This window comes from Procambarus clarkii, chromosome 11 (assembly GCF_040958095.1).
Source record: "Procambarus clarkii isolate CNS0578487 chromosome 11, FALCON_Pclarkii_2.0, whole genome shotgun sequence".
In the NCBI taxonomy this organism is placed as follows: Eukaryota; Metazoa; Arthropoda; class Malacostraca; order Decapoda; family Cambaridae; genus Procambarus; species Procambarus clarkii.
In genome coordinates, this window is record NC_091160.1 from 43256158 (window position 1) to 43273742 (window position 17585).

Sequence of the window (17585 nt, forward strand, 5' to 3'; positions counted from 1 at the left end):
ATATATATATATATATATATATATATATATATATATATATATATATATATATAATGAAAATCTTAAATTTTTTCTTTATTGGTACATATACATTTACTTGGATTGTTTATATAGTGGAGATTTACAAATTTGATAACAATAGAGAATGTTGATGGATTTTAAAAGTTGAAAAACTAGTTAATCCAAATTCATCCCTTTCTCTCCCCCCCCCCCCCATACCCCACAAGGACCCTAACATTCGCACCCTCAGGGAAGCCATTCCCTATTGGTTGAAAACTTCTTCTAGTGACTGCTACATACACATCTAGTTTTAAATATAAACATTAACTTCAGTATGAATGTGTGTTCTAATGTTACTGATACTCAACAGATAAAACCTCTTCCACCACGCCCAATGGAAGAGAATGGGAGCGGAACTAACTCGACGACTCTACCCACACCATTAAATTCGGCACCTGCAACAAACCCAGTTTCTATGGCTTCCATTTCTACCACTGCCACAACAACCACTACCCCTACTTCACTCATTCGTCCAAGCTACCAGACAATGACTCCACCTGCAGGGTATCCACCTCTACCGCCTGGTTACACACTAACACAACCAATGGCACCGCCAACTTCCTCGGTTGTGCCTACGTCGGCTCCTAGTCATTCTAACACGCATCTTCCAGCAGTTTCCATCACTTCTCAAGCTCCCACGGTGAGATACATACTCGCTATGTACAACTGTTGCGTACCTACATATATGTAAACAATATTATATTTTCAGAGAGTTGATCTTTTAAAGAACTCAAATTTGGGTATAGTACTTATACCTATCCACCTTTACCTATACCTTTATCCAAGACAATCATAAATAATATGTAAGTACAAATATTTAGGTGTATCTGGTAGAGCTTTTCCTACCGCTGTATTTTCTAAAGTTATTTACCTGAATTTACCTGAGGGCCACTAATACTAGTGGCCTCGACGAGGACAGGAAGCTGACGACTTGTCAAAGGGCCCCCTCCCATTTGCTCGGATGATCTTTTCTATCTATATTTTAAACCCCAGCAGAGTTTTGCCGTTTACGGCTTCCGCAGGAAGGCGGTTCTACGGGTTTACAACGCTTTGGGTGAAAAATCATCTCCTGTTTTCTGTCCTACATTGTGGCTTGTTGAGCTGGAACCCGTTGCTCTTCTTTCGTGTTACATCTGACCTTTTGAAGAAAGTGTCCAGATCAACATCGTCCAAATTGTTTAGTATTTTAAAGGTTTCTATGAGATCCGCCCTGTCATGCTTGTCTGCAGTGTTGTTAGCCCTTTGGCCCTCAACCGTTCCTGATACGAGAGATGACTAAACTCTTGTATGATTTTTGTTGCCCGGTGTTGCACCTACTCCAGAACAGCTATGTCTTTCTGGAGATGAGGTCTCCATGCCTGGATGCAACAATCCAGGTGGGGCGCACCAGAGACGTGCACAGTTGAACGGCTACTTTCTTTTCCTTGAAGGTAAAGGTACACTTGATTATTCCCAAGGTTTGGTTTGCCTTTTTTTTTTTTCTGCCGCTTCCACTTGTGCAACTTTTAGTGAACGATGGATTCTGATACCAAGGTTCTTTTCTTCATCTATCTGTTGTGAGGTAGTGCTGTCAATTTGGTAGTTGTGACGTGAATTGTTATGACCCACATGCAAGGTCTTGCAATTACCGACATTAAAGAGCATTTGCCAGTCATCTGACCATTTATGGAGTTCATGTAGATATCTTTGTAAGGTCTCAATATCACCTTCACTTCCCACTTTACCATAGATCTTAGTGTCATCTTCAAATTTGATGATGTGGTTTGTAATATTCTCACCTATGTCATTGATCTATATGACCAAAGGGTTGGACCCAAAATAGATCCCTGTGGCACCCACTTAGCACATTTCCCCAGTCAGATTCATTCCCATTTAACACGACCCTTTGTTTTCTATGTTTTAACCATTGTTTTATCCATTCCCATATTCTCCCATTTATTCCATGTGCCTGTAATTTCTTTGCCAGTGTCTCATGTGGTACCTTGTCAAAAGCTTTAGCAAAGTCCATGTAAGCTACATCTACCAGAAGTCCTTTGTCTGAATAGCCGCATTACCGTTTCCAGAAATGTGAGCAGGTTTGTAAGGCAGGATTTAATTTTAACAAACCCATGTTGCGTTGATTTTACAAGACTGTAAACATCTCTGTGAGATGTTGGATGATTCCCTCCCTTAGGATTATCTCCATGAGCTTGCAGATGTGTGATGTCAAGCTGATTGGATGGTAGTTTTCTGCCCATTTCTTTCTGCCTTTTTTGAAAATGGGTGCAATATTTGCATATTTCCAATCCAGGGGAACTATCCCTTGGTCCAGGGATATTGTGAACAAGAGTTGCAGTGGTATGCATAGTGCATTTGCCAGTTCCTTTACAATCTTGGATTGAAATCCATCCTAGGTCTTTAGAGTCTTTATGTTTGTCAGTGCCCTTCTTGATTGTGTTGCATGTAATGGGTATATCCCTTAATTCATTCTCATCATCATCTTCAAACAATTGTGTGGGTGATGGGATGTCTTTCAGTCTTTCTAGTGTGAACACTGATATAAAGTTACACACAGAAATCACACTAACGTGATGTATCCACGGCAGGTAGATTAAGGCAGTGTCTGGGTTGCTCCCGGACGCAGGTCGAATCCTCGTCACGGCCCTTGTGGATTTGTTCACTGATATAAAGTATTCATTCGGAGTGTTTGGTGCCCTTTCATCATCCAACACAACTTGGTTAGTCTCATCTTTTAGGGGTCCTACAGGATCCTTTGTTTTTGTTATGTGTGATACATGAAGAATGTATCACACACATTGATACACATGTGAATCTGATGAGGTCAAAAGGAATCTGTTGGAGCTGAATGCGACAAAGGCTGTTGGGCCTGACAGAATCTCACCGTGGGTATCAAAAGAGGATGCAGGAGCACCAAGTGTGCCACTCTCTACGGTGTACAGTATAACAGGTCACTGGAAACAGGAGACCTACCGGAAAGCTGGAAGACAGCAAATGTAGTCCCATTATACAAAAAGGGTGACAGGCAAGAGGCAGTGAACAACAGGCCAGTTTCCCCTAACTTGTAAACCATGCAAGGTGATGGAGAAGATTGTGAGGAAAAGGCTCGTAGAGCATCTGGAGGGAAATAGCTTTGTAACACACCACCAGCATGGGTTGGTAAACGATTTACCATGAGAGATGGTAAATCGTGCCTCACAGGCTAAATAGAATTCTATGACCAAGCAACAAAAATGAGGCAAGAAAGAGAAGGGTGGGCAGACTGCATTTTCTTGGAGTGTCAAAAAGCCTATGACACAGTACCCCAAAAAACTGTTATAAAAGTTAGAGCAACAGGCAGAAGTAAAAGGTAAGGTGCTTCAGTGGATAAGGGAGTATCTAAGCAACAGGAAACAGCGAGTAACTGTGAAGGGGGAGACATCAGAGTAGCGAGATGTAACCAGTGGAGTCCCACAGGGCTCTGTACTTGGACCCATCCTGTTTCTAATATATGTAAACGATCTTCCAGAGGATATGGACTCATTCCTCTCAATGTTTGCTGATGATGCAAAAATTATGAGAAGGACAGATGAAGATAGACAGATTACAGGACGACCTGGACAGGCTGGAGGAATGGTCTGGAAAATGGCTACTAAAGTTCAACTCAAGAAAATGTAAAGTAATGAAATTAGGCGAAGGGAGCAGGAGGCTGAACATAAGCATCTGGGAGGTGAAATCCTTCAAAAGTCAATTAGAGAGAAAGAACAAATCCTTAAGGGTCGTGACGAGGGTTCAAACCTACATTCGAGAGGATCCCAGATGTGCCTTAATATGGGGGTTGATATCACACGAACCTGTCCCCAGAAGCCCACATTAAAAGGATATCATCAGCGGTATATGCCAGATTGACCAACATAATAACTGCCTTTAGAAACTTGTGTAAGGACTCGTTCAAGACCTTGTATACCACTTACATCAGACCAATCCTGGAATATGCAGCTCCAGCCTGGAGTCCACACCTAGTTAAACACAAAACAAATTTAGAGTGGATTCAGAGGTATGCCACCAAACCAGCCTCAGAAGTGAGAGGCATGAGCTACAAGGAAAGGCTAAAGGAGCTGAACCTCACGTCCCTGGAAGACAGAAGAGTAAGGGGAGACATGATAACCAATCTACAAAATTCTTGGGAATTGACAGAGTGGACAAAGAAGAACTATTTAGCACAGGCGAAACACGAACAAGGGGACACAGGTGGAAACTCAGTACCCAAATGAGCCACAGAGACATTAGAAAGAATTTCTTCATTGTCAGTAGTTAGTAGATGGAATGCATTAGGCAGTGATGTGGTGGAGGCTGACTCCATACACAGTTTCAAATGTAGATTTGACAGAGCTCAGTAGGCTCTAGAATCTATACACCAGTTGATTGACTGTTGAGAGGCGGGACCAAAGAACCAAAGCTCAACCCCCGCGTGCACAGTTAGGTGAGTACATATAAAATGTATTGACTTAAAACACACTACACTTATAGTCTGTATTCTCCTATGAGTATTCTTGTTTTTGTCCCCCTATCTGATAATTTAAGAAGGCCTCCATATCAGTTTAGAATCTATAATGCTTCTGTACGATTATAAGAAATTTCTATTTGTACTGAGCATTAAACCTCGATGGAAGCCATTTATAGAAAAAATTCCATGGAAACACATTAAGCTTAAACTCATTTCTGAATATACATTTCTGAGCAAAATAACTCATTTTCTGAGTTTGGTACTTGGCAGCTTCCTTGGCCATTATCACGAGCCTGGTGGAATATAGTAAACTTCAGCCTGGACCAGTACCACCTTTCATCTATGATGCAATGGAGGGATTTTCTTAAGTGTCCCAGCCAGCCCAGGGGCCAGATTCACGAAAGCACTTACACAAGCACTTACGAACGTGTACATCTTTCCTCAATCTTTGACGACTTTGGTTACATTTATTAAACAGTTTACAAGCATGAAAACTTCCCATTCAACTGTTGTTATTTTTATGAACATCCTCCTGGTGCTTCCGAGCTCATTAACTGTTTAATAATTGGAAACAAAGCCGCCAAAATTGAGAAAAGACGTACAGGTTCATAAGTGCTTTCGTGAATCTGGCCCCTGAAGGACTGTCGGTAATACTTCAATAGACTGTAAAAGATTGTTCTGCAATACTTAACCCAAAACTAATTACCTCTCTGGCTGTTAATGATACTCAGGTGGCATCACAAGTAATGTAAATACTTGTAAATACAGATGGTGAAGTAGAATATATAGTACAGTAATTATGAAATTGGAAGGTCAGAAGCAAGGGAGGAGGGGATGGGGGTTATCTTGAGCTCATCTTGAGATGATTTCGGGGCTTTAGTGTCCACGCGGCCCGGTCCTCGACCAGGCCCCCACCCCCAGGAAGCAGCCCGTGACAGCTGACTAGCACCCAGGTACCTATTTTACTGCTAGGTAACAGGGGCATAGGGTAAAAGAAACTCTGCCCATTGTTTCTCGCCGGCCCCCGGGACCACAGGATCACAAGTCCAGTGTGCTGTCCGCTCGGCCGACCGGCTCCCCATCTGCTTACTTACATTTGGGTGCAGCTAGAGGCTCCTTCAACCATTTGTCCATTCTTGATTGACCACACCACAGCCGGAGGTTGATGATGATGATGACGGGTCAATTTTGTTTATTATCTTTTGAATGGAATTCTATAACTTTTAAACGGTTTTAATTTGCTTTGCCCTCCTGAAATATAAATGCAGTTAAAGTTATAAACCTGAAGATTTGTATTATTGAAATTGCTATTTTATGCGGCCTATCTCAAACCAGTTTGAGATAGACAGTTTCAATTTGTGTTTCCCTGGAAACACAAACCGAAACTGTCTCTATTTTCCGCTTGTTACAACTTGTAATAAAGTTGTTCCATCTTGGCTTAACGTGTGTATGACGTAATAGAACGTTGTTACAACTTGCTATATTGGTTATTATAATTGGTTAGGTGTTAAAACTTGTTCGAACGTTGTATCAACGTCGTAGTTTCGGTGTGTGTTTGGCGGGTTCTTGCCTATGGACTTTCAGAATAGAAAGTTGGCTATCATATTTTAAGGTTGTTTGGGTGATATTTGGTCCTTAAATATACACAATATTTTGAAGGTTATGGTCCTGTATTACGAAGCATGGTAAAAACATGCTGCTCTACTATAATTTCTTCCTTAGGCAAATTTTGTCACACATTGCTTAGTGACAGCTTTAGATTGTAGGCTCCAAGTTTGAAAAGAAAGTAAAGAGCAAAAGGTTAGATGATAATTCTTTATGGGACATTTGCACTATTATATGATCTACCTAGGGAGCCGAGCGGACAGCACGCTGGACTTGTGATCCTGTCGCCCGGGGTCGACCCCGGGCGCCGGCGAGAAACAATGGGCAGAGTTTCTTTCACCCTATGCCCCTGTTACCTAGCAGTAAAATAGGTACCTGGCTGTTAGTCAGCTGTCACGGGCTGCTTCCTGGGGGTGGAGGCCTGGTCCTCGACCAGGCCTCCACTCCACTGGGCCGCGGGAACACTAAAGCCCTGAAATCATCTCAAGATACTGTAACCTCAAGATAACCATCATGTGGTGCAGAGTAAAGGAAATGTGCACTTGGAATGGTACAGGCCTAAATAAGTGTTGGAGAAAGGGGGAATTACTATCTCATAGTGTTCAAGAAAGAATGTGATAAACACCTCCAAAAGATACCTGATCAAGCAGGCTGTGATTCATATGTCTGGCTGTGATCAACTGCATCCAACAGCCTGGTTGACCAGGGGCCAGATTCACAAAAGCACTTGCGCAAGCACTTACGAACCTGAACATCTTTTCTCAATCTTTGGCGGTTTTGTTTCCAATTATTAAACAATTAATGAGCTTCGAAGCACCAGGTGGCTGTTTATAACAATAACAACAGTTGATTGGCAAGTTTTCATGCTAGTAAACTGTTTAATAAATGTAACCAAAGCCGTCAAAGATTGAGGAAAGATGTACACGTTCATAAGTGCCTGCGTAACTGCTTTCGTGCATCTGGCCCCTGACCACTAACCAGGATGCCATGTCAGAGATCAGTCTGCAGAGACAGTGATCCCCAGAACCGACAACAGATAGGCAAGTGTGTAATGAAATGGTTTTGTAAACGCTCACATACATGATCATATATCTAGTAATATTTATTTTTCAGAGTCATGTTAATACATACACCATGAGTGGAAGCACTCAACACTCCCCGGGTTCAAGTAATCGGAGAAGATCAGACCCGAGTGATCCTCAGCAGTTTAGTAAATGTGATGTGTGTGGTGAGACGGGCGGCGTCACAAACACTGTTTCGTAAGTTAAATGAAACGTATTTTGTTGTTTAAAGAATATTGTAATGGATTGATTCTCGCCAAGTTTTTGTAGCTAAACCTTGTGAAAGTTGAAATTATATAAATTGTTTTCATATTGTATAGACTTTAGTAATTAATTACTAAAAGTATGCACCAAGTCGGGGAAATTTATGTAGCTAGACATTTCTAAGTTAGTCCACTTTTATTGTATTTTGTTAAGTGTATCTATTCTGATATACGTACTTCCGCTGATGCAGTTAATTATATTTGTATATTAAATATATACAATTCAAGGGTTGAAATATAAAAAGGGGCTTTTTTATATTTATCTTTGTCAGGGACAATAAGCCTGTACTTAGTGAGAAAATCAATTGGAGTAATACAGGGATTTGAACCAGCGACCTGAGTACTCACTGGTTTGAATCTCCATGGTGCTCCAATTGATTTTCTCACCAATATATCACGTTAGTGTGATTCCTGTACTTGGCCTGATCGCTGTCCCTCCCCACCCCTCTAGGCCAGTTACTTACCTTTCCCAGGATAACAGAGTCATCAGATGAAAGGAAATGTGCCCAACCGTTTCTGTCCTGGGAATTGAACTGGAGTCAATTATATGCAGAGGAAATAGACCACTGTGCTGCAGGCTCCATATATGTTGTCTCATTCCTTTGGCAACTTCCATCTGCCTTATTTCCCCCCCTTCTCCACATCCATGTGATGGAAGAGAGAGACTGACAAATTCTCAATTCGGCCCAGAATTATCCTCAGATAATTTCACCACATTCAAAATCTCCAATTAATGCTTGATATGATGGGTGTCATGTAATGCTGTGCTACACCTACCTGACTGCACAGTCATCACTGCCATCCAATGCTAGGTGGCAGCACCAGTTGTGTACAGCACAGGCAACTATTGGTCCTATCTCACTTTCGTCCCGTGGTTCCCAATATGCTTACCTCAGGTTCGTGTGTTGTGGGTAACACTGTGATCACTTTACCATTTTATAGGTCAATCTTTGTCATCTACATTCTAACTTTTTGTAGGATATGTGATCAATTTTTGTGAGGACTTTTACATATATTAACAGCTAGATGATTTTGTTATGAAAAATGAAGGGTCATGTACAGTACTGAAGCTTCTGTAGTACAAGTATCTCTTTGTTTTTACAGGTGTGATGAGTGCAATAAAGCGTACCATTTTAATTGCCTTGAGCCACCACTTAAGAAGTCTCCAAAACGTCGTGGGTATTCGTGGTTCTGTGAAGACTGTGACAATGCGGTAAGAACAATCAATTTGGCGCACATTCAATGGAGCATTTCTTTTCCTCAAGGCATTTGAACCTCTTCACATGAACTGTTCCCCCCCCCCTCCCCCCCCCCAGTTTGTATGTTGTAGTTCATTATAGCATATTTTCCTCCCGGCTGTGTAGCAGTTTTTTTTATGTACGTCCAGTACTGTACGTATTGTGTGTGTCAGTTTTTAAGAGTTATGTGGAACTCGGACTGAAGTCCAAGATGTCTTAAGACCCACACACTTCACTTTATTTATGTTTGCTTATTTTTGTGTGTATATGATTAGTTTTCTGTGTGTACATAAATGTATTTGTGTTTGCATGTATTTAAATTTGTGTGTATGCATGTACTGTACAGGACTCTTCATCTAGAGAGACAATTAAATATTAAAGTAGGTCAACCTGTTTCATTATGTTACACAAAGTAATTAGAGACCAAAAAATCAATAATAAAAGCTGTTTAGTGATACAATATTTTAACTTCAATTAAAATTTTGGAATTTCATATCATTTCAGTGTTAAATAAGTGTAATAATAATTCCACCCCTTATCTTGAAGTGAAACTATTTGTCAATTTGAATAAAATTAAAATTTTCACTTCATTTATGCTTTGTTCTTCATAGTCGGTCTTGATATGCCGTACAGTGGAACCTCGGTTGCCGAACGTCCCTCTTTAAAAAATATTTGGGTTATGAGCTCAATTTCTTCGTAAAATTTGAATCGGTTTATGACATTTGCCTCGCTTTGCGAGTTTATTGATACACGTATGGGTCGAGCGAGCGCATGGTTCCTGGTGGCACGAGCGACCACGCTTCAGTTTACCAGTATCTCTCAACTAGTGACGATCCCACTTGAATTCTTTGTAAAGAATTTCATTGTTTTTCAGCTTTTCTGGTTTCTAAACATTAAAGTAATTATTATATACCATGCCATGGGTCCCAAGAAAGTCAGTGGTAAGGTTCAACTTAAGAAAATAGTTGTGAGTTGAGGCAGTATCTTGAGGTTATCTTGAGATGATTTTCGGGGCTTAGCATTCCCGTGGCCCGGTCCTCGACCAGGCCTCCTATTTGTTACACATCCCCCAGAAAGCAGCCCGTAGCAGCTGTCTAACTCCCAGGTACCTGTTTACTGCTAGATAACAGGGGCATCAGGGTGAAAGAAACATTTTGCCCATTTGTCTCTGCCTCCACCGGGGATCGAACCCGGAACCTCAGGACTACAAATCCGAAGCACTGTCCACTCAGCTGTCAGGCGCCCTGATTAGAGGATATCCCTTCCTCATTAAGAAAATGTGTGAAGTATGGGAAGAACTGCAAAGTTTTGTCGAAAAAACTCACCCAAATAAAGCTGTAGCAGGCCATTGCATTAACCTTTTGAACAACAATGTGATGTCTCACTACAGATAAGTGTTAAAATGTAGGGAAAAACAAGTGTCTTTAGACAGAATCTTAGTAAGACAAGCAAGCAAGCAATGAGCCACAAGCAGGTCCTGGCGGTATATCTGCAAAACGTAGGAGAGAGAGTACCCCAGAAAAGTCATCACTGCCTGATGTTATAATGGAAGGGTACGCCCCTTCCAAACACTAACACCTTTTCTCATCCCCCCCCCCCTTCCTCACCATCTTCCATACGCCAACAAGAGTCATCAAAAAAGGTAAGCTGTAACTTGTACATACTATAGTACAAAATATGTGGGTGTATTATGTATGAAATGTATTTTGAAGTTAATATTTTTGGGAGTGTGGAACAGATTCAATTAAATATTTCTTATAGGAAAATTCGTTTCGGTTTGTGAATTTTCGGTGTATGAGACGTCTCTGGGAATGGATTAAATTCGAAAACCAAGGTAACACTGTATATATAGGTAAGCCTAGTAAATAATGTTTGGTAGTGGGTTAGAGACAACTGTCAACATTAATGGCCCAAGTTCAAAAGGGAAATTGATAAATAACATCAAAGGATACCTAATGAAGTAGGCTGCCATTTATGTCAGACTGTGAGTAGTGGCTTCTAGCGGCCTGGTTGACCAGACTGCCAATCAGGACCTGGTCAGAGACTGGGCTGCAACGATATTAATCCTTGGAACCACCTCAAGGTAACCTTCCAGCCCCTCTGTTCAACCCCAACTCCTCATCCTCATATCCCCTCCAAGTGCTTTGTAGTCACACTGGTAACACTGGCTTAGTGGTTTCTCCTCATAATTACCTTACCTTTTCTAGCTATATTAGGAAAGAACACACCTTTTATGCAGGCGATGAGTCACAATAACGTAGCTAAAGTATGTTGACCAGACCACACACTAGAAGGTGAAGGGAACGATGTTTCGGTCCGTCCTGGACCGATTCTCAAGCTGGTAATATCAAGTCAATGGACTTGAGAATGGTCCAGGACGGACCGAAACATCGTCGTCCCTTCACCTTCTAGTGTGTGGTCTGGTCAACACACCTTTTACATAGTAGAAATGTAATTAAAATAAAGAAAGCAAATCCCCCCTCTTCTCAAAAAAAAAAAGTCCTTTGGGGCTTGACTCTCTGATTGTGCAGCATTTAAAATTATTTTATATGCTTTAGAACATGTAGAGCCTTTTTTGTTTTACTTGGGCCTTATCTTCTGCAAAAAAATAATAAGATTTAACAGTAAATAAAGTTATTTTGAAAATTGAATCTGTTTATGGAGAAAAATTCCAATCTTTTAAGAGAGGGTGGGAGGCTGCTTGTCGGTCCTTGGTAAGGATAGATCTGTAAAATGGTGTTGCAGTCAGCCGGTAATATAGCAGAGCAATATTTTGGCATATATCCTAGTTGCAGATAAGATCAGTGCCAAAGCATTAAGAAATTTAAAATCCTTATAAGCTGAGTAAGTTCCAAATTTTATCATGGTGAATGCCAAAAACAAAAACATAAGTGTACACTTTAATTATATGCTTAGAAAACTGCAAATCTGCAATGTTACATAATCATGACTAAAATCCCTTAAACAAAATATACAGTACTGTATGTATTTTAATGAAATGGTAGATCTGTATGCAAAAGTAAGGACAAGTGTAAAGAGCATTATATATATTTACTGGAACTTGTTGTTGTCCTGGTGTGTGCTATTGGTCATCATTATCTAGACCAGTCATTAGACTAGACCATGCACCCCAAACCCATCTTTGCTGTTAAGGTCCTAAGGCTATGAGCTGCGGCCTCCCAGTTATGCTGGATGCTGCACAGACATAAACACTTCTAACCATTTGTGCTTCCAACTGGTGTTCAAACTTTGGCATTCCAAAAAACCAGCATTGAATGTAATGAAACGCCATTTTCTGGGTGAGCCCCGGAGGCTCCCTGAAGCTATTCAGCCCATATTAGTTTGGGGACATCAGTTACGGGAGTTCTTGCCTACCGGGGGCCACAAGCCAGAACCTGGCCCCCCTCAGAGAGGCACAGGGAGCAATGGCCATATGAGCACTCCACATTTAAAGTATGTCATGTCTGCCATCGACTGGGGTATACCCCCAGAAAGGTAGGCATAATAATACAAACCTCCAACTGGTGAAAATTGTATCATACATCTGAACAGAGCCAAAGAACTCTCCCAAAAGAAAACAAATAAACAAGCAAATCATCATCCAACTAGTACGCCCGCTCAAGTGAGCCGGCAGCTCAACCCTACAGTTCGTAGAATGAGGAAAACTGCTGACCGGAGGGAGGGTGTCAGGGAGCCTCTGGGGTTTTCCCATAAAATGTTTCATTACATTCAACGCTGATTTTCAGGGAGCCCCATCGGCTTTCTGATGCTATCTACCCACAGAAAAGTAAAAACAGGGACATGTCAGAGAGGTTTCAGCACCGCATGTCTCAAGACGAAGAACAACAACAGGCTGCGACAAACATCACAAAGCAACACAGGGTTGTAGAGGGCCCGGAACATTGACAAGATAATGGACAGCCAGGAACCTGTTTCATTTCCAAAACCCCCATGCCCGAATGTCAACCCAAGACATATTCCCAAATACAGCAGTGAGAGCAACATATTTCCTCACATGGGCACATCAGCCTGTAGACCGCAGGCTGGCTAGACTTGATAACGCTGCAGACAACCTGAGAGACACGAGCCCTGGAACAGGGAACCAGCGAAACTAGATCAACCCAGAGCGCATCCACTGTTAACAAGTGGCCTGCAGGTAGCGGTGTAAAGCCGCAAACGGACACAAAACATGATGCACCCCCGGCCTAACCAACCAGACATCAACAACCAACGGACCCTTCTGGAAGCCCGCAGTCTCATTCTTCGGCAGAAAAGGAGGAGAGGGCTGCAAACGAACAAAACGACCCCTAGGATCAACGGAGCAGAACCCTCTGCGCCGGAGAAGAGCATGAAGCTCCCCAACCCAACCCCCACAGGCTAAAGCCAACCAAAACAAAGCTTTCATGAAACATTCACTGACTGAAGGGGCCACTACAAACTGAGGAGAGGATAGAACGAGAGCACCCGATCCAAAGACCAAAAAGGCTCAGGTGGCACATGAGCAGGTGAAAAAAATGCAGGAGAGAGCTTATAGAATGAAGCAGAAGAGACATCCACCCCGATTGCAAGCTGGAGCGGCTCTGCCAATGCCGCACAATAAGAGGCAACCGTATTCGGCATGAGACGCCGGTTCTGAAAAAGCCAAGAAAGAAAAGACAAACTTCCCAACCCGAAACCGAGGAGACCCCTACGAAGGGAAAAGAAATGGCAGAAAGACCACCTGGAGACTTCATACTGTCGCTGAGAGGAAATACGCAGGGGACACACCATCAAAAAAGCCACCTGATCACCATATAAATGGCGATACATCTGCTTCAAAAAGACCAGATGCAAAGAGTGGAAGAGTAGGGCAAACCAACGAGGTACTTCACCACCGGCCCAACCAACCGAAAACTCGAAAACTCTCGGTTCTGACACCGAGCAAGCAATGCCTTAAACCAAAGCTGGGCCGGCCACCATGGAGTCAGGAGAAGCACTTGCCCCCGATATGATTGTAGTCAAACCAATACCTGGAGCAACAGCTGCACCAGGGTATAAAAGTACAGGAACCCCCACCTCGACCATTCCAACCAAAAAGGGTCCACTGTGACGGCCTCACAGTCAGGGAATGATGCCACACATAATGGGAGACTCCGGGACCACACTGACATGAAAAGGTCCACCTCCGGGCGCTCGAATGTCCGGCAAAGCCACAGGAAGGATGCGTTGTTGATCGCCTACTTCGTGGAAAGAGGAATAAAGTGTGATGGGTCGTCTGCCAGGACATTGGACACTCCCTGAATGTGAACATCGCGGAGAGCCGAACCCCGAGAACTCAGCAATAGAGCTGAAGCAACCAGCCCCAAAGAACTACGGACTGCAGAGACAAAGGTTGACACAATGAACCACAGGTATATAGTCCGAATGAAGCCGGATCACAGATCCCTGAGGGATCCAAATCCTCCGCAGTACCTTGCACACAGCTGCAAACTCCCACACCATTCTGTGAGCCCAACAGAAGGATGGAGCCCAGCGCCCCTAGCCGGCCTTGTGAGCACTGGTCACAAAGCCCCAGCTGAGGAACAAGGCATCCGTGAACACATTGAGCGAGGGTATGGAAAGGCGCCATGGCACCAAACCATGAAAACCCCGAAGTGGAAGATGGAGACGCAGCAACGGACGCAAGGACCCCGGGGGTCGAACCCAGTGATTGTGAGAGCGACAAAAGTGGCTGCCCTGAAGATACCGTACTAGAACAGCCTCCGAAGCCAAACACTGCTCAGCGGAAAAACCAGTATGGCCAAGTTCAGGCTCTCACACAACTGCTCAAGCAACCGCCGAGTGACCTGGGTCCCCCTCAAGAACAACAGAAAGCGGGACTGCAGCCGGAGCAAAGCCGCAGAGGGACGAGAGATGGACGCCGTCCGAGAATCCCACATGAGACCCAGCCAAGTCCTAACCTGGGATGGAACCAAATGGAACTTTCTCCATTTCGCCAGGAACTCGAACCCAGCAAGCTGGGAATGAACCATATCCCTGGCAAGCAGACATGCAGGCCGGCTGGGAGCCCACACCAACCAGTCATCGAGGTAGGCCAGAACCCGAAGACCTAACAAACGAAGACGGGTCACCACAACCCTGGTCAAATGTGTAAAAATGTGAGGTGCCAGATTGGAAAGGTGACCAAATGGAAAGCAACGAAAGCGGTAAGTCTGTCGCCCAACCACGAATCATATCCAATCTCTGAACCCCGGGTGAATAGGAACATGCCAATTAAGCATCCTTAAAATTCAGAGAAATCATCCAACCACCTGGATTGAGAAGAAGCTGGACTTGGGACAATGAAGTCATCGAAAAGGAGGGGCAAGGAATCAAACAGTTCTGACGGGACAAATCCAGAATGAACCGAAAAGCCGCACAGTCCCATTTCGGAACTGGAAACAAGCAGGAAACCCACTTGAGAGACGACGAAGTCGTTTTGACCATGCCCAAGGGAAACCCATTCCCAAGAAGACCTGACAGAGAGACGGGGAAGAAGCTTGACCTACCAGCCCTGAACCCAGTAAAAGAGAAGAAGCTGGCCAACACCACCACAGACCGGTAGAGACAACCCGATGCGCCGACAAATCGTGGGACCAAGCATGGGCAAAGAACGCCAGCCACCCCCTCACCCCACTCTCCATTTGCCCCATCAACAGGACAACTCGCGAAAGGGCCGACATAACTGCCGAGAATCCGGCTTCCGTACAGAGCGACCACTGGTCCGCCACAACCAACCAAAACCCGAGCCCTGGCACGACCACCCCGAGAAGACCAAGAACCACTACCCCGGAGCATCAACAAATCCAAATGGGACAGCAACTGGCAGAAGCCGCCGACAAAAACTGAGCTACACAGTCCTTAGGAAATAACAAAGGACAGAACGGAGACGAACACTGAAGAGCCAGGGCCCAAGCTGAATAGAGAGAGCAAGGACGGCCTACCAACACACGACCCAAGAGGTAAAAACCATAGACACTACTTCCTGGAGAATCAGCACAAACAGCTTCAGCATAGCAGCAAACCCACCTCACGAGAAAGCGCAAGGGCGAAAAGGTACTCATTGAGGAACACCAGTGAGCCCACCAAGAATACCTGCAACACCACGGTAACCTTCTTCCACTCAAGCGTGCGGGTACGACAAGACATGTCAACCTCCAATCAAAAAGAAAGGGCAGTCTGCCAGCAAGTCTTCCTAGAGAGACTCTGGGTCCAAGTTTGACTTCCAAGGAACTATCACTATCACTGGCTTGTCTTTTCTTTACCTTTCCAATGAACGTATTTATTGACAATTACTTTTGTCTTCGTTTTAGGATGTCCTTAAAATGAGACTGCAAATTGTCATTAAACATGTTCACACACTGTGTTGTCACTGCTTTAACCGAGTGATGCTTTTCCAAGAATGCGTTCACCTTTTCAAACGTTCCCAACACTTCCCTGATCTCACTGGAAGATGCGGCATCCTCCGTTACCTCCTCTTCCCCTGATGAGAGCTCTTTGTACCTCCTCTTGATTCAGCTCCTTCTGAAGTTCCAGGAGTTCCTCAGTGGTCAGTTCATCACTGTGCTCCTCCACTAACTCCTGCACATCAGCAGCATCCAACTCCAGACCCAAAGTTTGCCCCAGAGCAACAATATCATCCACTGCATGCACTTCGGTCGTCCACAGGTGCAGGTGCAGGACCGAAACCTTCGAAGTCTTGCTCAGGGACACCCTCAGGCCACAGGCTTTGCCATGCAGAGTTTAGGGTCCTCCGTGTCCCTCCTTCCCAGGCCTTATCGATTAAACGTAAGGCACCCAGGATATTAAAGTACTCCTTCCAGAATTCTTTGAGGGTCAGCTCTGTTGTGTCATCACATCAATACACCTCTCCAACAAGGCCTTCATATAGAGCTTCTGAAAGTTGGTATTGACTTTCTGGTCCATGGATTGGAGGAGTGGAGTGATGTTAGGAGGAAGAAACTTGATGGTGATGAACTGATTTTCTGGAATCAAATCATCTTGCATCTGTGGAGGATGCGCAGGAGCATTATCAAGCACAAGCAAAGCCTTGAATGGTAACTGCTTCTCTTTAAGATAACTCCTCACTGAGGGGGGGGGGGCAAAAACTTCATTGACCCATTCACTGATGAATATCCGCATGACCCAGAATATCTTGTTGGACCTCCACATCACATTCAGTTGCGTCTTGTGCACTTTACATGCCTTGAACACTCGTGGATTTTCTGAGTGGTAGATGAGTGGCGGCTTGACCTTGTAATCGCCACTTGCATTGGCTCAGAGCACGAGGGTAAGCCGATCCTTCATCAGCTTGTGGCCAAGCAAAGATTTTTCCTCTTGCGTGATATAGGTCCTCTTCGTCATTTTCTTCCAAAACAGGCCAGTCTCATCACAATTAAGAACTTATTGGGGCAAGAACTCCTCTAGCAACGAATTCCTGGAACTGGCACAAATTTCTCAGCACAGCTTTATCAGAGCTGGCACCCTCCCATACTCCCTGGCGAGATCAGTCACACAAACACCACGCTTATGCTTTGCTATGATTTCCTTCTTCAAATCTACAGTAATTGTGTCTTTCTTTCTCTTAACAACACTATCTTTAGCAAGCAGCAGCTTTGGCGACATCAAGGACTACAAATTGTAGTCACAAACCACAAAAAAAGGTACAAATAAATGCAGAGGTATGCTTATCCTGCGCGATAAAACAACAACTCTGTCGTTGGAGGCGTCCGTGAATTTGCAAGAACCAGCAGGAATGCTAGGAAGCGCCACGTGTTTTTTTTTCGTTAACCGAGTGGAAGTTCGTAAATGGAGACAAATTTTCTGCGAGTGGCTTGCTCGTAACTTGAAATGCTCG

General features: G+C 43.8%; 1 protein-coding gene across 5 annotated transcripts in view; it reads left to right on the plus strand.

Annotated features, from left to right (window-relative positions):
* Nucleotides 1-17585, plus strand: part of LOC123758439 (PHD finger protein rhinoceros) — a 58172-nt gene that overhangs the window by 29891 nt on the left and 10696 nt on the right. For all 5 annotated transcript variants that reach the window (XR_006772888.2, XR_006772889.2, XM_045742857.2 and 2 more), the window contains exons 14-16: nt 371-700; nt 7262-7407; nt 8577-8685. Coding sequence is in view for 3 of the 5 variants with exons in the window: in XM_045742857.2 (XP_045598813.2) it covers nt 371-700; nt 7262-7407; nt 8577-8685 (585 nt within the window). In the remaining 2 variants the exon portion in view is untranslated. The remainder of the gene's footprint in view (nt 1-370; nt 701-7261; nt 7408-8576; nt 8686-17585) is intronic.